General features: G+C 44.7%; 3 protein-coding genes across 5 annotated transcripts; 2 read left to right on the forward strand and 1 right to left on the reverse strand.

The window, feature by feature from the left end:
- Nucleotides 1-1536: 1536 nt before the first annotated feature.
- Nucleotides 1537-14689, forward strand: LOC120949207 (probable sodium/potassium/calcium exchanger CG1090). Of its 3 annotated transcripts, none has more exons than XM_040366330.2 (4): nt 1537-1888; nt 7899-8472; nt 8552-9994; nt 10062-14689. In XM_040366330.2, the coding sequence occupies exons 2-4, from the start codon at nt 7980-7982 to the stop codon at nt 10070-10072; spliced, it is 1947 nt and encodes a 648-aa protein (XP_040222264.1). In that variant the 5' UTR covers nt 1537-1888; nt 7899-7979; the 3' UTR covers nt 10073-14689. The 3 variants fall into 3 exon arrangements, with proteins under 3 accessions (XP_040222264.1, XP_040222263.1, XP_040222265.1); XM_040366329.2 differs by having other exon boundaries at nt 1538-1882; XM_040366331.2 differs by lacking the exon at nt 1537-1888 and adding an exon at nt 1911-2119.
- Nucleotides 14690-19383: 4694 nt separating this feature from the next.
- On the forward strand, nt 19384-21998 carry LOC120952119 (sideroflexin-1-3). The gene is made up of 5 exons (XM_040371265.2): nt 19384-20032; nt 20159-20507; nt 20661-20746; nt 21216-21343; nt 21415-21998. Exons 1-5 carry the CDS (start codon nt 19872-19874, stop codon nt 21657-21659), a joined length of 969 nt encoding a protein of 322 aa, XP_040227199.1. The 5' UTR covers nt 19384-19871; the 3' UTR covers nt 21660-21998.
- Nucleotides 21999-22241: 243 nt separating this feature from the next.
- LOC120952118 (ran-binding protein 3) lies at nt 22242-25948 on the reverse strand. Its single transcript, XM_040371263.2, has 4 exons — nt 25550-25948; nt 24259-25343; nt 23985-24080; nt 22242-23905 (listed from the first exon to the last, which is right to left on the reverse strand). The coding sequence occupies exons 1-4, from the start codon at nt 25563-25565 to the stop codon at nt 23630-23632; spliced, it is 1473 nt and encodes a 490-aa protein (XP_040227197.2). The 5' UTR covers nt 25566-25948; the 3' UTR covers nt 22242-23629.
- Nucleotides 25949-26054: the final 106 nt, after the last annotated feature.

Here is a 26054-nt window from a genome sequence, read left to right on the forward strand (position 1 = left end):
TCTAATGACTGATCGAAATCCAACTATTATTAAACCACAATACGTTTAACATCCATCTTCAGACCACCATTACTTAATGGCTCCATGGATGTGTAGCAGCACATCCGTTTTGTGGTGAATAATGTATGAGAGAATCGCCGCATTCAGCAACCCGTGTAGGCAACAACATTTGCAATCAAAATCACCAACTCTCTCACCAACGGGTGGCGTACTGTGGCCGTGGTGCTGCCACCGCTCTGTACCGCAAAAACCGTTCGGCGTTTAACTCCTGTGGCGACCTTGCTGCTTCGGTCCTGCTGTGATTTCCTTTCATTAGAAGCTCTCCCTTGAAGAATTGCTACATTATTATGTGGGTCGCAGTGTGAACGAACCAAACTTATGTGTGTATGTTGTGATAGCTTTGCGTATGTGATGCTCACTTCCGGTCAAGAAATTGTCAGACGCAAACGGTAATTTGTAGACATAATTTCCATCCATTCATACAAACACTCGGTGTATGAACGGGAGGTATTGTTGCCCTTTTCTCAGCTTATTTCTCACACCCTTCCCACAGCACCACCTCCCCCCCCCCCCCCTCTTCCGGGACAAATTGTGGGTTTCCTAGTCAGTGACGTAAGCATATGGTGCAGCGGTTGCATTCCTGGACCATTACTGGTTAACAGTCCTACGGAGTGCCGAAACAAATGGACTTCCGCAACAAGGAAATCAATTTGCACGATGGGCGGTGGCATTTGCGGTTCGTAAACAATTTCAATAATTGCACAAGGATGGGAACTGATTTCTTAAGCTGCGTTATGTTGGCTGACCTTGAAAGGCTTTTATCCACTTTGAAGCATTATGAAGGAAATCAACAATCTGTACATTATAGCTCTACTCCACCCGAAGGTGTGGGAAAAGTTTGTTTTAAGTTGGTTAGCCGCCCCGCAGGATACTTCGTTTAAACGTTGCAACAGGTACTTACAACTGCTCCAATAGAGATGTTTTTTTTCTGTTACCCTCATCGGGAAACTTTCTTTGTGGGCCCGGTTTGCAAAGATGATGAGTAAGTAAATAAATAGCAAAGGAGCTTCGAGCAAAACGACCACCACCATCTCGTCAACAGAAAGAGAGCGAATGTGCAGCAACGCAGACATTCTGTACATGATCTCGCTGCTGCTCAAGAACGGTTGACAGGGATTAGACAGCAAACCAGCGCCAGATCGGCCTACTTGAATGCTTACCCTCAAAGGTTCTTTAGTGAGCGAAGCAGCACTAAACCTCAAATCCGACATCTGACATCTCCAACATCAACAGCCCTGTGAGCAGCGTGTTGGGCATCGTCAACATCCAACCATCCAGACATGCCAGTGTGCCGTGTTAAGTGGAAAAGCGAAAGTGAACTGAGCTGATGAGCGCACTTTGTCCGTGAGCTACCCGTGGGCTTCAGTGCGCAATCGCGAAAAATGGACAGCCCGAACAGGAACTGTTCTCGTACCGCAGCCCCAAACGTGAGCCGTAGCTTTTGCCGGGGGAGAGCGACGTCGCTGTTCACGAACCACATTTTCACCGTGACGTTGGGAATCCTTTAGGTTGGGGCTGTCGTCGTCGGGACGTCGGGTTTCAGTAGTCCAGCTGCGTTTGTGACTCGCGCTAACGCTCTGTCCGTGTCCGGGCCGGTCACTGAGCGGTGGACAATCTTCAGCGGCAGGCGCCAGTGGGTGTGAAGTGTGCAGGCGCACGTACGAAGTGTGTGTATGCCTTCGTGACCATTAAAGCGGGAGTGTGTGTGTGTGTGTCTGTGTGTGGGTGCACGTGTGTATGTGCATCCCTTTGGAAGATAAATAACAGGGGCAGTGAAAGAAAACGAAGCCACCGCCACATCTACTGGAGCCACGGGTTAAAGGTAAAGGTAAAATTGGTGTGTAGGTGCGAATTGTGCTCTCTTGATACTACATGTTTTACAATTGCGGATACTGCCCTGAGTGTATGTGTGTGTGTGAATGTCTGTGTGTTGTGAGTGTGTACGATTGTGAGTAAGTGTGGGTGTGGGAAATTGTGCAAAAAAACCATTGGATATATTGTAACAGCGACTGAAAACTGAATGATTTCATCAGAAAAGTTTGATAGCTAACATATTGAGGTTTGTGTAATGCAATAGTGTTCGCATCATCTAGTTTGTCTCTAGTTGTACCAAAACAAAAAAACCCTTTCAATATGAACTAAAAAGTAAGAAGTCGTTCCGTCTGGTGTATGTGCTTAATGTGTATCTCTATCAAAGAAAAAAGTGATTAGCTGTATAGTCGCTCTAAAATAGCTTTGCTAAGTAGCTTTCATTGTTCATCGTACTGGTACGCATCGTCGAGTCTACACAGAAAGTTCGAATCGAATATCTGCACTATTGAAGTGGTTCATCTTTTGCCATTCCCTTACATCATAAGGCAAAGAGTACGAGCAATGGTTCCTCTCCTTGATGAGGTCATACGGGCCGGTTAGAATGGTTCTCGAAGACAAGAATTTTGTAGTTGGCCTCTTTTTTGCCTGCGCCCCATTCAGAACTGGGTATCCAAAATAGAAAATCAATGAATTTTCGTGCATGTGGTATAGTATCCGACGGACATGTCCGGACCGAACTCGCGATGAGCTCCCTGTGCAATAAGAACGGCTGGAAGCCGAAACATGGGTAAGCATTCTGGTTAAGAATGTTTTCCATTCCCTGCCTGTTGTAGCACAGATATTTTGTGCGTGTTTTTGTCATCCTGAAAGGACGAAGAGTAAGAGCATTTAGTATAAGTGTGTGTATGTGTGTGTGTTTTGGGGGTTTTTTCTTCGAACTTTACACCCGTAACTCAGCGTGAGCGTCATGGCGAGAGACGGAACTGTGGTTATTACGTGATGGTTTCGTAGTGAGTGCCGCATCTCATTCCGGATTTAGAAATAGAACCACCCAAACGTAGAATTGGCAGGATCGGAGACCAAACGGTGGGACGCCAGGGTCGGTAAAGATCGTTTGTTTTTGCTGCCAGCCGGGACGAATACTTAAACAGGGTGTACTTTTCAATGGAGATGATCGGAACCCGAAACCGTCACGAACCCGGAATGTGATGCAAAAAAAGCGAACCCCCCCCCCCCCTCCCCCTCAAGTGAATAGCGAAATAATGTAGCACTGCTAAGTGAGTGTACATGCCGAAATCTGCCTCACTGCGGATTTCGACGCTTTTCCCAGACTGCGAGTACGATTGGTATGGCCTGCGTCACGCGTTTGTAACGATTTTTCGCACACACTCTGCGAGGCACATTATCGAACCACATGGAACCACGAACTGAGGATGGTAAAGAACTTCGTTATCAGTGTTGAGGCACATGGCTTGCTGAAAATCATCACGATTGTCATGGTTATTTAATCGACTGTCAATTATTACACTCCGGCGTCGCGCCCTACCAAAGCAGGCGATGCAGATGTTGTGTCACGTTGCAAAGAAGCTTTAACCATTGCTCAGGGCAAGCACCATCGTGAGCCGTTAGAAGCTAAAGCTTTCTGGGTTGGTTGGCAAATGCATACAACAGCTCGGTCTGTCGTTGAAATGAAAATGTTTTTGTCGTATCATTATGATGAGTCATACTGTTCGATCGAAAATATTGCGATTAAAGTAATGGTAATAATTCTACCGGAAACCTCCCCATAGAAAGTGACACAGAGAGGCGAACTGTACCGAACCATCAATTGAAGTAGATAGAAAACAGAACCAAATCGATAACGTCGCCCTACCGGAGGTGTCAATGAGAAGCGGGACAGCGAAAAGGGCCGTCATTGACATGACCAGTTGCACCGCGCCATACAGCTATATAATATTGGCCAGCGCTTTTGAAAGTGCCATTGCTCTTCTTGCTCTCTCTCCCTCTCTCCTTCTTTCTCTCTCTCTCACTCTCTCCTTCTCCCTGTCCTTCTATCATTCTTTCTCTCATATAGCCCTCTTTCCAAAAGCTCGCTTCATGAACGTTTGAACAGGACTTGGTGGATCGTCTGGCTCCAAGTAATAAAACACCTTAACGAGCAGGATACTGCTCCAATTTAGTCCAATGCAGCGCCATGAGTTGGAAGGCATCGGTGTTCAGCGGATGGACCAGTGGACCGTTTTTTTTTCCTACTTAGCATCATCCCAACTATCGATTGATGCTTGTAGCACCAGCGAACGGAAGTTGCCCTTACGGATACAATAATTATGTGTGTTTGTGTGCTTTTGCCGACATTGCGGCAACATCGATAATGTGAGCTTCTTTCGGCAATCCTTATGTGTTTCGCTAGTATTTATAATGCGAATGGACCGTGTTCCACAGACGCAGAGGTACACACACTCAAAATAGATTGCCCTGGATGGAAAGACTATATATGTATACCGTACTATAAACACTTGACTATTTGCGGTATTGCAACAAATAGACAGTCTCTGTATTTTTATAAATAATTGGGCTCTTATTTAAAGAAAGCCTTAATGGTCATTAATCTGACAGTCTTTTTGTTTTGTTTGTATAATGCTTTATAGCTATTTCACTGTACAAACTATGCAATAACTTCGTGGTTTTGCTATCACTTATAAAAAAGAATATTTAATTGTGTCTTTAAATTTGGAAGGTCCTCTTTATATGCTACGTTACCAACAGTGGTACTGAATATGTTCTTATGTTTGGCTGAAGCATAAATACAGTTACATAATTGTAGTGTGCCAACGGAGGCAACACACTGGATTGGATGGATTAGTATGAGTTGTTCGTTGGTGAACTGCTTACACGGGTGTTGGAAAACAAAGGGACAACAACGGCAGCCACAAGCTTGTGGTTGATACGTATGCATAATTGTGGTTATGGTGGTCGCTTCCAGCACCCTGCGTTTCGATCGATCACCAACGTCTCCAATAGTCGTGGTACCGTCTGCATTTAACTTGTACAGAACATTAACTTGTTTGTGTTTCTTTTTATGGTTCTAGCACCTATTTGTATAAAAATGCATTTTATGCATCAAAGAGGTGATAGTCATGATAGTGAAAAACAACGCATCGTGACCAACATAGCGTGATTGTATAGAAAAGGGAACAACAGCTTCTGTCTCCTTGCTTGCCGCTGGTTGGTTGGGTTATGTCCTGCGAAAATTGAATTCCATAAGCTCAGTGCAATCCGTCACAGTGGAAATCGCTTCGCTTATCCGGCTAACCGGGCCGTTTGACTTGCACTTCTTGTTGCACACCATTCCAGTTTGTTAGGACAACATGTTTATTCATAGCGCACGCTTCACTCTAATCAAGGTAAACCTCAGCACAATGAAGGGGCTTGCCGCTTTAAGCGGCAACACAGGATCAGAAAATCCCGTCCAGCAAATTAGAGACCAATCCAAGCAGATACATTTATTTTCTCGGGTCACCGCTGCCGTTTACTGTTTGCGTATGCTGTGTTAACTCTCAAGTCAAACAGCACGTAAGCACAAATTTCATTACTTAAGCTAGGTGTGGGTTTGATGCATCTATAGTGAGCCAACATAAGAGACGAAGCAATTCCAGTAGAACGTTGCTACACAGCACAAAACAAAACCTCAAATACTCATTGAAAATGCAAATTGAAGGAAAAGGAACAACATAATGTACACATCCTTCCACGCTGAATACGCACCCATTACGTTCGTTGCGCCCACCACCCTGCGAGTAGCAAATTACGCTCGGGCGGAAATTTGTGCGCCAAATGGTTGGTGATGGTGAAAATGGACAGCAAACGAACAGTCAGCAAGTGTTTACAACAAACTTTTTCTTTCTTTCATGCCTTTCAATAACCTCATCCGGCCTATTATCTTTCCCGAGCCGTTGTAGAAAGAGTCGATTTTCTTTTCTGAAACGGAAATAGCAACGATGCGTATACGCAAAAAGACGATAGAAATGCGCTGTCCGATACTGGACGGAAAGTGCCACGCGAACGACATATAAATGGTCGTTTGGAGTGGCAGAGCGAACGAAAATAGAAAATAAAATATTCTCCGTGCCAGTTTTCATGATTCAGTGGCGCGTCCAGTAATAATTCAAATAATTCTGTATTCAGCCGGCGCGTGGCCCTCGGATGATGTGGTACGCGTCCCTGTCGCCCATGGCTAACAACGAACGAAATGAAGCAATTATTATACCTACACGGTATCTAGCTCTTGAAAGACAGTCTAAGTGACGATAACTTGAGCCAAGGATGTGGCACGAACGATAACCGATGCTCAAGTAAGCGATCGCAAGTGTAAAGTGTGGCCTGTCGGTCCAGCACGAACCCTTTGAGCTTTAAATTTATTATTCATCACAGAGTAATTGAAATGTACGTGTAATGAGTGGCACTAATCCAGGGTCATTCTGGTGGCTTCATCCCGGTGCATCCATGTTTTTCGCAGGTTAGGTAACAAACCATGCAAAATGGTCGAGTACGATAACACCTATCTGTGTTTATTGTTTTCTACAGTTTTAGATAAATCTTTGTTTCTTTAACGTATTGAAAACGACGACAGAAGGTAGATCTAAAGCAAAAGATGCTTTATCAAACCGAGTTCAAGCTACTATCAACGCGTTAAAACCGGACTGACACTAACTCGAACGAAAAAGTTACTTTTACCATAGAGTTCAAGTCAGTACGTTTTGAAATATATTTCCGATGTTTTAGAATTATTCTAAGAAGTCATGATTATTTCTATTTTTTTTATAATGAATTGATAAATATTCGTATCACAACGGGTGAACGAGATGATAATTTGTGTTTTTTTTATGGGTATTGTGTCAATTGGCCTTATTCGCCTCTCATAATGCTAATGGCTGGTGCAGCAACAGGCCTTCGATCTTTAACAAACAAGATTATGTTTAGTTAAGCAATGTTTAGGTTTGTTTGTTTTGAACATTGTTTACTGAACGTGAGGCGTTGTCTGTGAACTATTTTGCCTTGTTTTCTTCTGTGTATTTCTATGCCCTACGAATACTGTGGCCGTAGGCACCATTTCAGGCAGATGTATCATGCCTTACGCCATGTGCTACATACTAACGCGATAATATACAAATTAAGCTATCAAATGTATACTGAACATTATCGATCGCATACACATTTCTACAACAAGTAAATCAATAAAATCATACCACCTATATTCGCTTTGAATGGAGCTCGATGATCAATGAACAATACTGCAAACAACGAAAAGAAATTGATGCTGGGATTACAATCATACGGCCACTAGAGGACTTCTTCAATCGTATAAATCCCCACGCTACGTCTAGTATTCTAGATCGAATTCCTTTCCATTCCTTATCCTCGTCCTACAATCATCATTTGCTAGACCAACTTTACTGACAATCCCAAGCCCAGCCCCACAGCGGATACGACATTAGTAGACAGAAAAAAAGACGAACATTAACTGGAACTGGGGTAGCGGCTGCTGCTCGCTAAACTATCCTTGGGGAGAGGTTTGAGCGTTTATTCAACGGTTTAATGAAATCAACTCGAGTACCCAGCCGTCCTCCAGCCGTTGCGTTGTGATAAACGAGCGAGCGAACGGAACGAACGAAATGAACACAACGGACGAAATGGATGGAATTGATTGCAGAAGCTCTTTGCTGCCTTTGCAAATGCTTCTCTTCGCAGGCACGCGTTTTCCTTTTCACGCCTTTTTATCGCCATGGGAAGGCGAACGGAATTGTGAAGGTGCCACTTGGTTTGACAGTGATAGCGCCGCACAGTTTTTCCACTCTCATAATCACGATCCACCAGTGGGTTTATGATTGAAAACGCTCGGCGCTTATGTTGGAACGATTCCACTAGATGTCATATTAATGTGTGTTCCATGGTTATCATTTCTTTAACACCGTCTTTTTTCATTTTTATTTGCCTTTCCAATCATCATCCAATTTATCGACAAGCAGATAGGCTAAATAGACAGCGCAGCATCATCAGTAGCATCATCACGTTCCCGCACACCGTCAGCTAACCATCCAAGATTTACGATGACCATCGGTATGGCAGGACGCCGGCATTCCCGGCGAGGTCGCTACTGGCACATGGGCATCGTATTCCTGGTGTATACCAGCTTCCACGCGTACTCGGCCTCGATCGGCGGTGGAAGTGAAGAGAGAGGCGGAGTCGACCTGGGCGAGCTGTCCAACGTTACACCCAATCCGGCCTTCTACGCTACCTCCGCCTCGTCCTCGGGCGAAACGTCCGGGGAAAGTGACACGGCCGGACCGGAAGACGCTGAGCCGACGGAGGAAACGAAACCGGCACCGGGTCGGGCACATCACACGCATCCAACGTGGAGACCGAAGCGCGAAAACTGCACCCCGCCCGCGATCGAGCAGTTCCCGCAGCCACTGATGGGGCCGAACGTGCGAAAACACGGCGGTCTGATCATACACGTGTTGGTGGCCATTTTCACCTTCCTTGGGCTGGCCATTGTCTGCGATGATTACTTTGTGTCGAGCTTAGATCGAATTTGCGAAGGTAAACGCTTTAGTAAGCGCGGGTTACTGACGATCTCTTGGACTAATGGAACCTGTTCTGGTCTGTTTTCATTTTTCAGAACTCAAACTCTCTCCCGATGTGGCCGGTGCAACATTCATGGCCGCTGGAAGCTCTGCCCCCGAGCTAGCCACCGTTGTGATTGGGGTATTTTTCGCCAAAGACGACATCGGCATCAGTGGCGTGATTGGATCCGCCGTATTCAACATCATGTTTGTGATATCTGTATGCGCTCTTTGCTCTGGAACAGTGCTCCAGCTGAATTGGTGGCCATTGGTACGAGACTGTACTTTCTACACCATCTCCATACTGGTGATGTTGATAGTCATTTTCAACGACGTGATCTCGTGGGTGGAATCACTTATCATGCTGCTCTTCTATGTCGTGTACTGTGTCGCACTGCACTTTAACACTCCGCTCGAGAAATGGGCCCACACCTGGAACCTGCCCATAAAGCTGCCCACAAAGGAGGAACAATCGGCACTGGTTACCTATAAGAACCTGCCGGAAACGACCTACACCCAGGGACAACAGCCGGGCCAGGATGTGCAGCAACAGCAACCACCAGCCGATCAGCCCCCAGCAGTCGATCAGGGCTACGCAGCGTATATGGATCCGAACTCAAGCTGGGATCCAAATGCCGCCTGGGGAGAACCAACGCCTGCAGTAACTAACACGGCTGCTGCGAACGTAAACGATGCGTGGAATACTGGCGCCGGCCAGCAAAACTACGCCTACGAAGATCAGTACGGCCAGGAGACCCAGAAGCCGCCACAACAGCAACAGCAGGTTGTTGAACAAACGACCGTAGTGGCGGCGCCCGCAGCAGGCGAGGATTACTACAAACCAAAGGAGCCGCGCCCGCAGGATTCGCACAATCCGCTCGAGAAACCCGTCGACGGCGGCATGCTGGCGCAAGTGTCCTGGGCGATCGTCTACCCAATCCATTACACCGCTCGGCTTACCATGCCGGATTGCAAAACGGAGAAGTATAAAAACTGGTATCCCTTCACCTTCCTCATCTCGATGATTTGGATCTCGTTCTACTCGTACTTCATGGTGTGGATGATAACGATCATCGGTTCGACCCTCGGCATCCCTGATACCGTCATGGGACTAACGTTTGTGGCAGCGGGTGTATCCGTCCCGGACGCACTTAGTTCCATTGCGGTGATCAAGGAGGGATACGGCGACATGGCCGTCTCCAACGCCGTTGGGTCGAACGTGTTCGACATTCTCATCTGTCTCGGACTGCCGTGGTTCATCCAGACTGCGATCATCAAGCCTGGCTCGCACGTGAACGTCATCTCGAAGGGGCTCACCTACTCGACGCTTTCGCTGCTCTCGACGGTACTGTTCTTGCTGTTTGCGACACACCTGAATGGATGGAAACTGGATAAGCGCCTCGGCATCGTGCTGATGTTCTGGTACCTGCTCTTTATCACGGTCGCTTCCCTGTATGAGCTGAACTTCTTTGGTCAGCTCAACCCTCCCGAGTGTCCGAGTAAGTATCTTACGCTTGCTCTCCGTAGGAGATCTGCCCCTAATCTACCGCCTTTGTCTACTTTCAGGCATGTACTAAAGCGATTACCAGCACTATCTATACTAAAAAAAAAGTCGCAAAAGGAACCCTTTATCTTCCGCTCGTGTATTTCTTCCGCCAAGTTGCAGCAAAAACATACATCGCAGCGAAAGAACCACGGCAGCGAACTATCCATTTTACATTAACCCCTTCATAGTTAGCTAAGCACCAATCTTCCATTATTTCGCTTTAGTACGATCGTTGTTAGTCGTGTATACAACCATTTTTGTTACGTTACGCTTCATCATGCAAGCAATTGCAGCTGTAATCTATGTCTTCGATTTAATCTTAACACAACTGATCACTCTTGTTTATAATTGCTGTATAACAGCGATATGACGAGCAAAAGATACTACCATGAGTATCGTTGTACCAACCCAGATAGCGTCATTAAAAAACAACCCTAGATTTCAAAATCGGTATTGCTTTCCTATTGGTTAACAGTTTGCTGATTATAGTTAACTGGCAGTGCAAGAGCAGCAGTGCATTAGTTTTATGTAAATTAACATCTAGTTCCGTATTAGCTTAATTTTATCATTTCTCTCAGCACATCGATCATGTAGCGAATGTTGCACCAACGCGTAGTGAATAAGTGTTGGCCCTTAGTTTGCTATTACTTTCGATCCATCCTTTACATAAACCGAAAACAGACACGAGCGGGCTGTTTTGCATACAATGATATTGGCAAAAAAGGATTTTTTGTTATTGCTCAGTTTGAACTCATTTGAAGGCGATTCAAGCTGTCAAGGACCAAAGCATAAAACGACAAGTATTACAAACACGCGCTGACTCAATGTGCATTTTACTCGAAACTGTAATTGGCAACTCGGTTGTAGCCTTTACTTTTTACCTAGCCCATACCCAAATCCCATCGAGCATTGGTTTACCAGTAACGAAATTGTGCATACGGTCAATTCAACCAACACTCACACACGCTCACCCATCACCCATTTGAATGATCGGTACTGCACTAACGAATGTAAATTCATCGTTTTGCGCGAAATGTGCGCGAAAGCCGCACCCCCCTCCTGGACTGTCGTGTTAGGTGTAAATACACTAATTCTCCCCATTCGCCGCTAACAATGCGAGCAAATGTAAAGAAACAAGAAATAATAAGCATGAAAGGTGTGTGTAAACTTAGAAGGTCTGTCAAGCTCTGTATAAACACAGCCACATAGCAATATAATACCGTGTCGAACCCACTGTTAGCTATGTCTGTTCTCTAAAGTCGTGTCCTCGTTCCTCGTTTTACACAAACCTAACCTGTGTACCATCTATTAACGCATACTGATGATGCTTTCATTGAGCGACGCCTTCGTCATCCTATAGATTATGTGAGATAAACACCCTATTTAACGGTCCTATTCCCTATATAAACGAATAAGTATTAGAGACAATATATACATAATATAAATATACACACACATATATATTTATCACAAACAAATCAACCATCGCCAACGAGGACAAAGAGCAATGCGAAAGCCACCAAGACCAGAGGTACATGACAGACGTGGATCAAACTTGTTGTTGTTCACCATTAGGAGCGTAGCACCTTTTGGGCAAGTTTTATTACGTAGCTTTCTTCGACCATTTCACAACGTGAGTTAGTTCAATTTCTGCTACAAGTAATACGCCTAACTCACACTCACACACATACACAAGTGGCCAGATACTCGAATACTCACTGATTTACGTTTAAAGGCCATCATCATCATTAGCAGTATAAATACGTGGACACCGGAAACGTTAATAACATAACAATATTTAGCATACTCGCGGTAACTAACATCAGTAACTGGTAATTACTGCAGTATCGGATCCTTATCTCCTCTACATACTACGTCGTGTACTTCCAGGTTTATAAACCTATTATATTACGCATGAACCAGTCGCATTATTACGTTGCTCGAAACAGTTGGCCAGAGTGTGAAATAATGCTCCTGTGTTTCTGCTTAATATTAAAACTGAAGAGTTTGAAAGTTGTATCCATTACAACGAGCATTAGCCACGGATAATGAGCTATTCGTTTAAATCCATACGAGCAGTATTTAATTAACTCCTGTGTTACGCTATACACTGCAGTATTATGCTGTTTTCCACCATTACAGATAGCTACTAACGCAAAGTAAACTACACCTTGTTATGTTGATTTTTTGACAGTGTTTCAGATCATTTAGTCGCGTTATGATCAATGCTAGAATGTACCTAACAATTGATAATTTTAACACAAAATAAGAAGAAGTCGCGTATAGAATGATTATTGCAAAATGAGCAAGATGTTCCGACGATGCTATGCTACGTTGTATAATTAATGCTATAATTTAAGTCAATCAAGCAGCGATGCTATCCATTCGACCGTCTAATGAGCGTACCTATAAAGAAATTCCGTGTATTTCATCTCAGCTCGTCGATTCAACATTACGCGAAGTGTGGCAAAGAAGTTCAGTATGAAACGGAGTAGACAGATAAATTCACCACCGAAAAGATCTAAAGAACAGGAGAGATACCCAAACTCACCCCGATGTACCACAGAAAAATTTAGGAAAAAGCGAGACAGTGAGAACGAAGCCCATGTAAACAACAGACAAGGGGAAATGTCCTTTAGCTCCGCCTCTAGCAAACATGTTTGCTTCCGTTTGTTTTGTTCCGTTTTAGTTCATGTCATTGCATTGATCCCTCTGTTTATTCTACACACATATGGCAATTCGTAGCAAACCGTAGATGAACAACGCACCAATGCACGCATATGCAAACGCATAGGAAAATACGCACGCGGCGTAGATCGTAGACTGCCCGTTGGTAGTTCATTCCATGACTTTGCTGCTCGTAGAGCAAACTAGTCAGGAATTAACCCGTACCAACTGGTGCTGGTTAGTCTTCGTTCGGGGCTTGCGAGACTCACGCAACACTTCAGAGATCATCGACATCGTCAACAGTATTGTGTACTCCTTGGCTGCCTTTGGAAAGGATGATTTTGTTGCTGCTGTGCTGTTTCGCACAAAGAGCGTGCTGATGATCGACGCTCGCGAGTGCGCGCACGACAAGGCGCAATCAAATGCAGACAGTGGAGTTACTACCGGTGAAACTTATTACCCTGAAGTGGCCTAACCGGCTGTAATGGGTGTTATACGACAATGCAACCCACGGATGTACGCCGTTCAGAGGTTATCAATTACCTTTTGTAGTGTTAGCACCGAGCACCATTTGGAGCACCGTAGTAGCATGGTTTAAATGCAGTTTCGAAATTACCCAGTGATAAGGTTGCCCCCAAAAGTGTCAATACAGTGGTAACGCAACACATACTCGAACTGATCGGATTGTACTTTAAACTGCATAGATAGAACGTAGAACAACCAAGAAAAGAAACAAAAACAAAGCACACAAACACACCTACTCTACTCGAATATCAAGCATATATGTTTCAGATCATTCCTGTTCGTCATCAAATCAACCGTTGCTGGAAGGCGAATAAGCTAAGCCAAACCCTTATGCCAGCCGTTTTTCATACCCTACGAAGCATCACCGATTCAGCAGAGGATGATAAGCGTGGCCTTTGGACAGGGAGGACAGGGTGGCAACTCAACCACGCAGCCGGCATACTATCGACTCGTTTTATTGCTGTGGACTTAGATTTTGAAAACCGTTCGAAACAACGAATCTATAGTGTCAATTGAATGTCTCTCGATTGGGAGAAAAGTTTTGCAGCATGTCGCAAAGGAAAATGTCGAAGGAAATTGTGTACATCACAACTGCTGATCAATATTAGACTGCATTAGTTTCGCTATCTTTCGAACGTCAACGTCAGGAAGCTATCTGATGATCTATTGCTACGTTATGTGTAATTTAATTTAATTTTCTCCTTCTACTGGTAATTTCCTCCGTAGATACAATTTATTTTCTAACTAAGTTCTAGAAGGGAAGACGCGTTACAATCATTATCTTAGAGGAAGCTAGCTACAACTGTCGTCTACCAATCATTGAACGCAAAGTAGATTTGAGTATGGGTCCGAGGGCAGCTAACTAAAACGCATACAAGAGTGTAAGACAATTTCCGATATTAAAATATCAAATGCACAATAATCAACCAACATCCGTTGCGTTGACTTTCTCTCATAGTGAACCCATGAACCCTTACCTCCTACCCCTTTCACCCAATGTCTAAAGTTTAAGCGTTAATCTATTTCCTTGTGCTGGTCTTTAAATTATACAAAAAAAAACAAGGACAATGGGGACAATGCAAACAGTGTCGTACAACAAATAGCAGAAACGGACGTTGAAATCCAGCAAACTATGAACCAGGTTTGCAACCAGTCATCAACAATTATGTAAATCATCTATGTTACTTCAAATCCCTTTTGCTCTCGGATGCTAAATCATCGTTGAATTCTTGATGTCAACAACAAGCAGTTAGAATATGTTCGAATCTTGCGATCACAAACGATAACGGCAACGTTTTTTGTCAGTGCATTCGACGACAAGTAGCAGTATGAGACAGGGCAGACAAAAGAAATATTAACTATAAAACCAACACAAATCTAAAACCAAACAAACTGCTCATGCTATGAGATGTTAATTGTTGAAAAAGTTAAATAAAAATGTAATGATAAAACCGAACCTGTCGACATTTGTTTTTTTTTGTCTTTATTTTCGATTTATTGGGCTTAGTTGTTCTTTGAGTCGCGGACAACGTTATAAGGACTCTCGATTATTATCAAAAACGTATGCATTATTTTATTTCTTTTTTAAAAAAGCTGACTTTCATGTCGTTGCCATGTACATGGATACCAAGACAACTTTTGACAGTGATCTACAATCCTTGCTACTCGCCAAGCTCCAGACATTTTGGTCTTCGGAGCAGCTGTTGGCCACGATTCCACGATCTTTCCACGCCGACCGATCGTATCGTGTGCAAAAGGAACCACACACCTCGCGACGTATCGGTAGTGCCGCAAGGTAGCATTGTGAGTGGTCTATAGAAACGACGTAACTCGGCAGCTTCCTCCAGATAGTTACTGGCTGTATGCTGATGATGCCAAAATATAGTAGCCCTGGTGCATCACAAATAGCTTGGAACTATGCAATTACTCACTTTACTTCGTCCACGAGCACAAAAATAATTTCTAACCCGTTCAACATGTGTCCCTGTCTGTTTGGTCTGTTGAATTTCAATAATAAACAACAAAGAACAATCCTCATTTGTACGGTAACTCTAGTATGAGTCAATGTATGAGTGAGGATGTAAAATAATATATTTAATAAATATTCCTTCAGATAGTGCGTAGTCTGTGTTAAGGATTTACATGGATTTTTGTGTTTAATTGCTATAATTGATCGTTGCCAATAAGCCGATCGACTGCCTATCGTGCACGTTCCATGCCGAGAAAAAGGATTCGCTGTAGTTTTGCTAACCTCTAACAGAGGGCGTAACAAACGCTGAAGAGAATTGTGCCATCTAATTCCCCCTTTCTTATTGAAGTGAGTGACCACGTAGCTCAACTGCCCTGCTGACAAAGCTGCAACGAAATGAACCTCTCGCTACCCGTCCGGCAAAATGAGCGACTTATCCAATAGGATCTCAGAGGTTTAAAAATGAGGTGTTTTAGCAGACCCTAAATAACGGATGAGTGTCAAGCGCTCACGGACCACGACCTTCCGCGGCCTTTCCCCACCCAGCCCGAAACGCATGGTGTGCTCACCAGCTGTTTTTGTGTTCTTTCTAGCCATGCTACCAACACATAAAAATATTTTTGTTTTTTTCCTTTCTAGCAGTGACACGATCGCAAATAAGCAATTACAGGCGGTCCCCGAGATACACGGTACCTCTTATACGCGGATTCGGAGATACGCGGTTTTCTAAATTTGACAATTCTTTGAGCAAATTGTACTGATTTGACACATCAATTTCAAATAGCCAAATAATTTCCGTTTTGACCGAATGTTAAAAACTATTTCAAAAGGTTTAAAACAGTTATATTCAGTCAGAATCATATCAAATAATTCATAAAGTGACTAAAACCGCCTCCTACTTGCAAAATTACACGAAAATTAGTGATATTTTAGCTGGAAATCACGAGATTCGACTTACGCGGAAATTCGAGATACGCGGTATTTTGCGGTCGTTTTCGGTCCCCATTAACCGTGTATCTCGGGGACCGCCTGTATTCTAGAAGCAAGCACAAACACGGTCATTAATGGTTAAATTAAACACTTGTTTGAAACATAATCTAAACTTTCAAAACACATTTAAAACCTTTATTTCACAAACATGACATAATATTGCGAAGTGCCATTAAGGCTTCGGAAAACTTGCCAACAATCTGCGATGCCTCGGTCCAGCAAAATCATACCTGTGAATTGATACACTCTTACCTGTCAATGCAAGGACTGCATGTGCGTCTGTGCACACTGTTTGTGCACTTCACACTTCACCAAAGCACACCGGCGCACGAGACACACAACGAAATGCGCACCAACGCACAACGTCAGCGTGCGGAAGTTAGAACAAACCGCGCACAACCATACGCGGCAAAGCGTTGCACTGTATTGGTGATGGTTCGATGCTGTAGTGCAAGTGAGACAGCACGCTGTGACGAACAGCTCCAAGCTGTAGAGCTCGCTCAAAGAAGACGCACACATTCACAGACGACTCGTTTAAGTATGGTCCCAAGCGCCACAGATTAAACTTAAACGACTGGAAAATCACAAATCACTAGAAAAAAAAACGAAAGCTCCATAGCTTACTGGTTTGCTCAATAGATGGCGTTTAATAGCTCATCATTATGTTGCTGTCCTTTTCTTGCCTTGTGTTTTGCCTAGCTTCATCTAATCATGGCGTTTAAACCCTTCTAATTTTCCGAGCAAAAATCTACATGAATGGTCGTGTACTCACACTAACGACCGTTACTCAAATCTCACTTGCTTCAGAGTTTGTGGTTAGTATTGAATTTTGGTATTTAAACAATCGTATCACCTTTCTAGTTCTAGCGATGCATAACTACCATGCGAAACCATACAACAGTACAGAGGGAAGGAGAAAGCTCTCAAAGCGGAGAAAACTCCGCTGTGTGGCTATCCCACTAACAGATGGCGCCACCAGTTTTTTTTTTTGCTAATTTTAGAATGCATTAATCGTTTGCCGTCCTTTTACATTCCTTTTAGGTTGAGAGCTTGAGCCGTTTAAAACCCGTTTAGTGGTCGTTACAAATGCCACAAATCCACTTAACGACCACTTTCTTCTTTGGCTCAACAACCGATGTCGGTCAAGGCCTGCCTGTACCCACTTGTGGGCTTGGCTTTCAGTAACTTATGAATTACCCCCCATAGCAGGATAGTCAGAGCTACGTATGGCGGCAAGGTCCATTCGGGGCTTAAACCCATGACGGGCATGTTGTTAAGTCGTGCGAGTTGACTACTGTACCACGAGACCGAAAGAGCCATTTAGATAACGCAAAAACAAAAAAGTGTGAAAGTTCTAAAAACATATATGAAATGTTAAGAACCATCATCCAGAAATCTAAGAGCCGTACTTTGCCGATGGTTGGTTTAACCAATGGAACATGAAAAATGAAATATTTGACAGGTTCGAGTCTTGTTTGTTCGACATATTTGACCACTGCACCTCCATATACGTTATATACGTTTGTTAGAGTCGAATGTCTTGTTCGATTGCTGCCGGTGCGCTCCTTAATTCGAAACCTGAGTAACAAAATTTGTAAGCAGTTTTGAGACGTGGGTGCAATTCCGAGAGCACATCACTACTCTTATCTTTCAATCACTTTTTTAGTTTAAAAGTTTGTAGTTTGCAAATTTTGGGGCCGGTCTGGTGGTACAGTCTAGTGATGTGCTGTATGGAGCGCACCCACGACTCCGATCCGACTCCGACTATTGTTAGTTCGATTCCGACTCCGTCAAAATGGAACCACTAGATCCGCCCGAAGTCGGAGTCGATCGGAGTCGTTCGGAGTCGTCGACTCCGACTCCGAACGACTCCGACTCCGAATGACTCTGAACGACTCCGGACGACTCCGAGCGACTCCGAACGACTCCGAACGACTCCGGACGACTCCGACTCCGGGCGACTCCGGACGACTCCGACGACTCCGAACGACTCCGAACGACTCCGAACGACTCCGAACGACTCCGGATGACTCCGACTCTGGGCGACTCCGGGCGACTCCGGGCGACTCCGGGCGACTCCGGGCGACTCCGTACGGCTCCGGATGATTCCGAACGACTCCGGATATTGCAGCGCGGACCTACCTTCCGGAGTCGATTCCGAATTTATCGGAGTCGGATCGGAGTCGACTCCGGATTTTTGCCAACTTTACTCATCACTAGTACAGTCGTCAACTCGTACAACGTAACAACATGCCCGTCATGGGTTCAAGTCCCGAATAGATCGTGTCTATACGTAGGACTGACTATCCTGCTATGGTAATAAGTCACTGAATGCCAAGCCCACTTCACTAGTATGTACCCACTACCTACACCTTGTAGACCTTGACCGGCAGCGGTTGTTGTGCCAAAGAAGAAGAAGTTTACAAATTATTGTACCAAACAAGTTATAAACCCCGTGGGTGGAAAAAATACTGGGCCTCAAAATGAATGGAGTGAGACAAACCAGTGAGGGAATCGTTTTGCTTCAATACGGGGTGCGCAGGGTGTGAAATGTGCTAGCCAGCCAACTAAGGCCCGTGTCTGTGCTCCATCGCATGCGATTTTATCGCACGTGCTGTCAAACGCTTTTTCGTATAATATTGCGATTATTTGGATGATTTTAATAATATAACGAATATAAAAAATTAAGTTGAGATTGTCCCTACAAAACACCACACATTTAGTTTGACAGATAAAATCGGATGCGGCGTCCGACGAAATCAAAAATTTTTGATTCCGTCGTACGACGAAATCGCACGTCCGACGTTATCTGTCAAATCCCATATAAAATTTTGACAGGCCTTCCGATAAAATCGCATCCGATGGAGCACAGACACGGGCCTAACTACGTTCACCGTGTGGTTGTTCGCCACGCATTTTGCTGCTGTCAAAAGTTTGATTATGGTTCATTTGGCCGTGGCTTTACAAAGTTTCGAAATGGTTGCTTGCATTTTTTTCTTCCTTGCAAAATATTTTATCTAACTGAAAACCACTTGATGTTATTTTATTATCTAATAATAATAATATTTTTCTTCATTCAAGGGTTTTGTAAAACACAAATTATCCTTATTTATCCTTATTTATATTTTTTTTCCAAATCTTCAATCCCCAAATAATCTGTCAAACTCTAAATTAAAAAAAAACAACACAACCTGGGCTTGTCGTCTACTGATAGCAAAAACAATTGTTACTAGACTATCCGGGCACGAAATCAGAAGCTGTCCATCTTGTCCATTCCCACCCCTACGTAGAACGGCTTTCCTGTCCACAGTAACCGGGTCCGCTTGTGTTCGGAATGCTAATTTAATGTGGCTTCATGAGATATGGTCGTGTGCGTGCTATTGAATACACCGCACTTGGCCCCCGTTACACTCGCGCTTATCAGTGAATGTTAGTGAAGAGCACGGTTCGTCCAGCGACAACTTTGACCGCGCCGAAACTCCGTCAGTTGCTCAACGAGATCCGTCTTGATAGGTACAATCGAAATTCGTGTCCCCGGTTCGGACCTCATCGCGTACCGGCAGCAAGTACCGTAGTGCAGCCTACTGGAACCAACCAGGCCCATCACCTACTCACCCACCCTCACTCGCCCACATCGAGCTTACATAATCAATTGACCTGAGACTTGTCACCAGTTGCCATGGCAATCGAACTACCTCGCGTTAACCTAGACGAGCCGCGCTATGACCAGAGTACCTACCTTAATCGTGCCAAGCATTTCCTTATCGTGACCAATCCGCTGAACGTATTTGCCACCGAGGAGCAGCTTGACCGGGCTGCCCGAATCGTGCGCGACTATCGGTAAACGAGACCTAACCCATCTGACCTGACCTGCTGAAAAATTCAGGATCGAAGAGTGCGTGCCCTCTGTTTCTATGCCCCTAATACGTGCGTTTTGCTTTGCTTTCGATTGTATCGTTCCGCTAGCGCCGGCAAACCCGTCCCAGATGTGAGCAGTGTCGATGAGCTATGGAGCGCCAAATATCTGTACGACAGTGCATTCCATCCGGACACCGGCGAAAAGATGCTGCTCGTCGGTCGTATGTCGGCTCAGGTGCCGATGAACATGACCATCACTGGATGCATGATGACGTTCTACAAGTCGACACCCGCCGTCATCTTCTGGCAGTGGTTCAACCAATCGTTCAATGCCGTGGTCAACTACACGAACCGCTCCGGTGCGTCACCCATCAGCCAGGAGCAGCTGCTGACCTCGTACTGCATGGCAACAGGTGGCGCCCTGGTGACTGCACTTTCGCTTAACCGTCTCGTTCGGGTATGTAATGTATTGCTTGCTGCAGCATCATCCGGGGGAATCCCCGGCAAAATCTTGGCATTTGCCCAGCTTGGCATGTGCTCGGCTTGGCATCTGTTGAGCGCGAAAGAATTCTAATCTGAACTTCTCTCATTCTCCACCTTTTCACATTAGAATGCTCCGCCGCTCGTTGGACGCCTGGTGCCGCTTGCCGCTGTTGCCGCAGCCAATTGCATTAACATTCCGCTGATGCGCATACAGTAAGTATAGCTAAAGCTGCTAACGTTGCATAAAGACGATAGGGTGGAAAGGGGAGGGAAAAAAACGCTGAGCACACACAACATTTGGAGCTTCGTTTGGCTTCTGCTCCAAACTCCCTTCATCCCAAACTCGTCTTGACGATCAAGTTTGGTGACGACTGCATGCTATGGGGAAAGGGAATTCAAAAATAGAATCACTAATGACGCGAATCTCGTGTGTCGTAGTACCCTCGCATGGTAAAAAGGAACTGCAAATCTGAGCTGTGGTGGTGGAGGTGGCGGTGGTGGTGACAATGTGCCTTGACATTGGAAACCCTTGTTCCTCCTTAGGCAAAAAGTTATTTATGAACCGAAGGAGGACCATACTCAAACCCCGTTTCAACATGCGTTCGCCATATGCGAAACCGCTGATACCCCCAGCCATAGGGGATCCACATGCTTTAATTTCGTGATGTTTTGTCTTTTCAAGGGAAATCAAAAACGGTGTAACGCTGCTGGATAAGGATGGCAAGGAACTGGGTCAATCGGTTCGAGCAGCCAAGGAAGGAATATCGGCCGTCACGTTCAGCCGCATCTTGATGGCAATGCCTGGCATGGGTAAAACATGACCATTTCGATGAACCTTACTGTGCGCTAATCACGCAATTTATTCAACTTGTTCTCTCCAGTGTTCACGCCGGTGCTGATGAATACGTTGGAAAAGCGTGGCTTCTTACGCCGCTTCCCGTGGGCCAATGCTCCGATCCAGACGCTCTTCTGTGGGTTGTGTCTTACGTTTGCCACGCCACTCTGCTGTGCGCTGTTCAGCCAAAAGGCTTCCATTAGCGTCGACAGCATTGAGGAGGAACTGCGCACGAAACTGCGCAAGGAGCGTCCCGAGCTGGATGTCGTATACTACAACAAGGGCCTGTAGATCCTCCGCGCATTAACAACGCCGGCTAGCAACGTGCTTCGTCGTTTCGCTTGCACAACCCTGCTGCTCGCAGATCGTGCGTGGTTTGGCGCACGTTTGCATTTCGTAGTACAATGTGCTTTTTCATTCGAATTTTCCTAATGACCTGTTTGGCGCGCAATTCGACTCACAACACTCCACTCTTGCCATATTTGTCTGTCAGAACTTCTCTTAGTAAGTGTTAAGTTTATGTCCATTTCTGTGTCGCTCTAAGCATAAAAACGAGCCAAATAAATATTTAACCATTGTGTGTTTGCTCGTGTACGACAATAAACGTAGAATATACTTTCGATGCTAGAATGCCTGCTTGTGGACATTACTGGGAAATGGGTGGTGTAGGTCGTTTGTTCATCGTGTGGCACAATGTAGCAATGAATAAATAACCTGCTCACTGATCATATAACGATCCTACAGTGAAAGCTCGTCTCTATGTTACGACCTTAGAGAAAGAAATGTTCCTAACATCATCATGGCCGATTGTGCTTATAACTTACTATTTATTCTTATTGAAAAAAAGAAAACAACACACTAGTACCCAATTCGTTCATTTCTTGCACTAAAACTTGACCATCAAGTGATTTATTACGATTCTTACGACACGATTCTCTTTTGAGTGCGTTCGTGTTGTGATTCTATTCTTTAATTCTGTATCCAGAGGTTGCCTTTACAAATCAGTACATTCCACTTACTTAATTTACTCTGCATTTGAAAAAAAAAATTGACCTAATGCAACACTTAACGGTGGTCTACGAAAACGGAATCGGTAGTACAACAGAGCAGGTTTTGTTGAACTGAAAAAGAAAAGTTTTCCAAGATGAAGAAAAAAATACATCCCTCTAATCATTGAGTTGATAAAACAAAAGCGATTATTTCCGAAGTGATCGAAAATCTGTTATTGTAAGTGTACAGCCGCAATTTCTCCTTGCCACGTCGAGAACTATTTTATTATTCTTATGATCTTGCAAATGACGACTTCGTCGCTCGAGACTGTACAAATAATAGGGCCATAGAAGTAAGCGCCATGAATGATGAATGATTTTAAGCGCTTTCCTCGCGTGTTTAACGGATATTGCGGGGACTGATAGAGGTGTTTTGTTTAAGACGTGGCCATTACATCATTGTGTCGTCGTTCAATCAAATGCACCAACAACTAAATCCTTCAGTTCAGATATTCTCAGAGACTGTTCGGCTCTAGCGATGGATGTTATTAAACTGAACATATGCATTTGGTTCCCGTTGGTTACTGCTCCAGAGCTAACGATGTTAGGTAAAGAAAAGTTGTAGAACAGATACCCTGCAACGAATTGTGAATAAACTACCAACATCATCTCCACCAAACTGTACACGTTAAACTGAGCTTAGTTGTAGAGCAGGAGTTGTATTTTGTTTTCGTGCGTATCGTAGCTTAAAGTGCGATCTGTCTCCCACCAAATTGGCTCTACCAATACCACACACACACACGCACACATCGTCTACATTTTCACAATGGATTAATATTCTTCCCCTTCAGGACACATCTTGTTGTCAGCGAATTGATTGAAACACACGATTGCAAGCGTAAAACAGTTCATTGCTTTTCATTTACTGTTCACTCCCATGTCTTATTAATTCAATTTCATTTCATTATTATCTGTCGAATTTGCTCACTTGCCTTAACCTGTGCCGTCGTGCTTGCCTTCGTTCTAACATTTCATTTCAACTTCCTGTTACTGTGTATTAAAACTACGGGCGCGAATTTTGCCAAAATGGTGGAGTTTAGACTGAAAACATAGATTGCATTCAAGGAACCGTAGAATTTATCATATCATCTTAGCAATAGTAAATCGGTGAAAGATACTTTAGAGAAAAGAGGGGAGAAAAAACAACAAAGGGAATAGGTGCATGGAGGTCAGAATGCGCAAAAGGTAGTACTGCGGGATGCGACGTGCCCTTTAGGAGGACGGTGGTGACGTTATGCTGGCTCGTTTCTTTGAACTAGGCTCATCAGCATCATCTGCGTTCGATAGTAAATGTTCGGTGTCCGCCGGTACGGGTATGGAGGAACCGTCGTCTGATCCAGCGTCATCTAAGCAGGATGGAGCAATAGGGACCGCGGGCTTATTATCATCCTTATTTTCCTTTGCTGCCTCCTGCTCGGCCGTTTGCTTCGCCGTTTCAATGCGCTTCGAAAGCTCTTTATGGAGCTTCGTAATCACTTCTGGACGGGACTGTACCGGAAACGAGATTGCAAGGATCATAAGTTTAATAAGCGGTCATTTAGGAAACGATTCATCTCTAAACATTTACCATCACTAGAAACACCTTTATCTGTCCAGTGCTGTCAATAGCTGTAAGACGCAGACTTTTTTGACTCGGTTGTTGTGCGACCATTCCGGCCCATACCTGTAAGGCGATAAAAAAGATAACAGGCAGATAGTTAGCATTGAAGAAAGAAAATAATAATAATTCCATTATTTTAAAACATGCTCTGAACAGGAGTTTTTATCAAATAAATACAAAGGAAACCTTTTCTTCTTATCACAGCCACGCCACAAAGTGTGGTGCTTTTTGTGTTTCTTACCTTAGTGTTGATCAATACACGAAGATTACCGGACTGCCGAAATACAACGCGAGATTCATTGTTGTCTTTATCATTAAGTCGCAGCGTGCCGTGACCACGCTCCTCCCAGTTCGACTTGGCGAACGCAAACAGCTTGCAATTAATTTCGACCACGTTCCGTTCGTCCTCTTCGCCAGTGATGGTCTCGACCTCTTCGTACTTGCGTTTCAGTGCTCCTCGGCTTTCCTCATAGCGGCGGGCAGCTTCCTCCAGACTTTCGCGATCCTTTGGCTCCCGGCTGCTGCCATCCGAAGAGTCGGACCCATCCTTGCCGGTTGCGGTGCCGGAAGCGTTCGACGAAGCTGTGTTCGCTGTATTGCCCCCCGCTCCACCCGTACCACTTTCGCCCGCTGTTGCCGCTACGCTTGTGGCGAATGAAAAGCCAGTGGTTGGAAGAGTGTTGGCACTGGCGTTGCTAAGATTTTCACCCGTCACACGTTCGTGGACATTTTGGCCAAACACAAATCCGCACGACGCTTCGCTCAGCGTCGATTTTTTCACATTCGCGAATAGGTTCGACTTCGGCAGGGAGGCACTTTTCAGCTTTGCCAAAGGATCGATATTGTTGCTGTTCGTACTGTTGTCGCCATCCTTGTCCGTTGCCGATTTGCTACTTTCCGCCGAGCCACCCTTTGCATCCGCATCCGATGGTTCATCCTCGCTGAACTGCGTCTTCAGGAAGGGATTTGTAGGGGCCGGTGCGACGGCATCATTACCATTCTTATCTGCAGCCGCACCGTTACCTTCTTTGATGCTTCCGATTCCGCCAAACGATAGCTGTGATGGTTTCAGCACGCTTGGTTTCAGGTTGAAGCTGTTTGCCAAGCCAGCATTACCGCCGACAAAGCCGGCTAGGGATGGCGAGGACGATATGCTGTTGCTCGATGAAGAACCACCTCCCCCAAGGAACGCAGATCCGCCAAAGGTAGACTGTCTAAGGACGCTTGATTTCAGCTGGAAGCTGGATGGTTGCACCACACTGCTTGAACCATTGCTGCTGTTGGATTGGGACGATTCTTGCTCTTCATTCAACATGTTGTCGTCTCCTGTGCGAAGTAAAAATGAGGTGCAATGATAGATATCGCATGAAAACATTGAATGCAAACAATCAAAACCAGCCCCGAATCAAGTATTGCGGGGATTAACACAAGAGGGAATTTCCGATACAATCAATATTGCAGGAGCGTCCCAAACACTCAATTCGACAACAGTCCCGATGTTAGTGGGTCGTAAATCGTTTACCAAAACTTACTTTCAACATTCGCCATTCGGTGGTAAAGCGTTCGTGCCCTTAGGACTTGGTGGTGGAATCTTCCAGGATGTGATGCCCTCCCGATTACGCCTTTTCCGGCAGTGTTACTTTCCGCAGCTCAAAGCAGTTTTCTGCAAAGCGACCAGCGTTAGATGTTGCGAACCAGCACACAATGGATAACGTCGATAAAGCGCTGGGAAAACGTTTTGTCAGCATCAAATCTGACCTAATCCGCACCAATCGCCAATCGCATACAAAACGTTCAGAAGAAGGAAACAGTGGCAAAGTGGACGACGCTGCACGACAGTCGAATACCCGGAATCACGCAAGAAATCGCAATGACAACTCATGAAACCAACATTCGTCAAACGTTCGCGACTTGCAGCCCTGACGATGACAAAGTGGAAGAGAATATTTTAACTGTTTTATTTCCACGATAAACGTACTTAATTGTAAAAGAATTTCTCTATTTTTTTGGAATTTGGTGAAAATAAAACTATCGAGA

This window comes from Anopheles coluzzii, chromosome 2 (genome assembly GCF_943734685.1).
Source record: "Anopheles coluzzii chromosome 2, AcolN3, whole genome shotgun sequence".
NCBI lineage: Eukaryota > Metazoa > Arthropoda > Insecta > Diptera > Culicidae > Anopheles > Anopheles coluzzii.

Bases quoted from the DNA above. Each gene is read 5' to 3' on its own strand.
- LOC120952119 (XM_040371265.2), top strand. From the start codon at position 19,872: ATGGCAATCGAACTACCTCGCGTTAACCTAGACGAGCCGCGCTATGAC. The intron at 20,508-20,660 runs GTATGTAATGTA...TTTTCACATTAG, and splicing joins CGCTTAACCGTCTCGTTCGG to AATGCTCCGCCGCTCGTTGG. The intron at 20,747-21,215 runs GTAAGTATAGCT...TGTCTTTTCAAG, and splicing joins ATTCCGCTGATGCGCATACA to GGAAATCAAAAACGGTGTAA.
- LOC120952118 (XM_040371263.2), bottom strand. The intron at 24,081-24,258 runs GTAAGAAACACA...ATCGCCTTACAG, and splicing joins GTGTATTGATCAACACTAAG to GTATGGGCCGGAATGGTCGC. The intron at 23,906-23,984 runs GTAAATGTTTAG...TTTCCGGTACAG, and splicing joins TAAAGGTGTTTCTAGTGATG to TCCCGTCCAGAAGTGATTAC.
- LOC120949207 (XM_040366330.2), top strand. From the start codon at position 7,980: ATGACCATCGGTATGGCAGGACGCCGGCATTCCCGGCGAGGTCGCTAC. The intron at 8,473-8,551 runs GTAAACGCTTTA...TTCATTTTTCAG, and splicing joins CTTAGATCGAATTTGCGAAG to AACTCAAACTCTCTCCCGAT.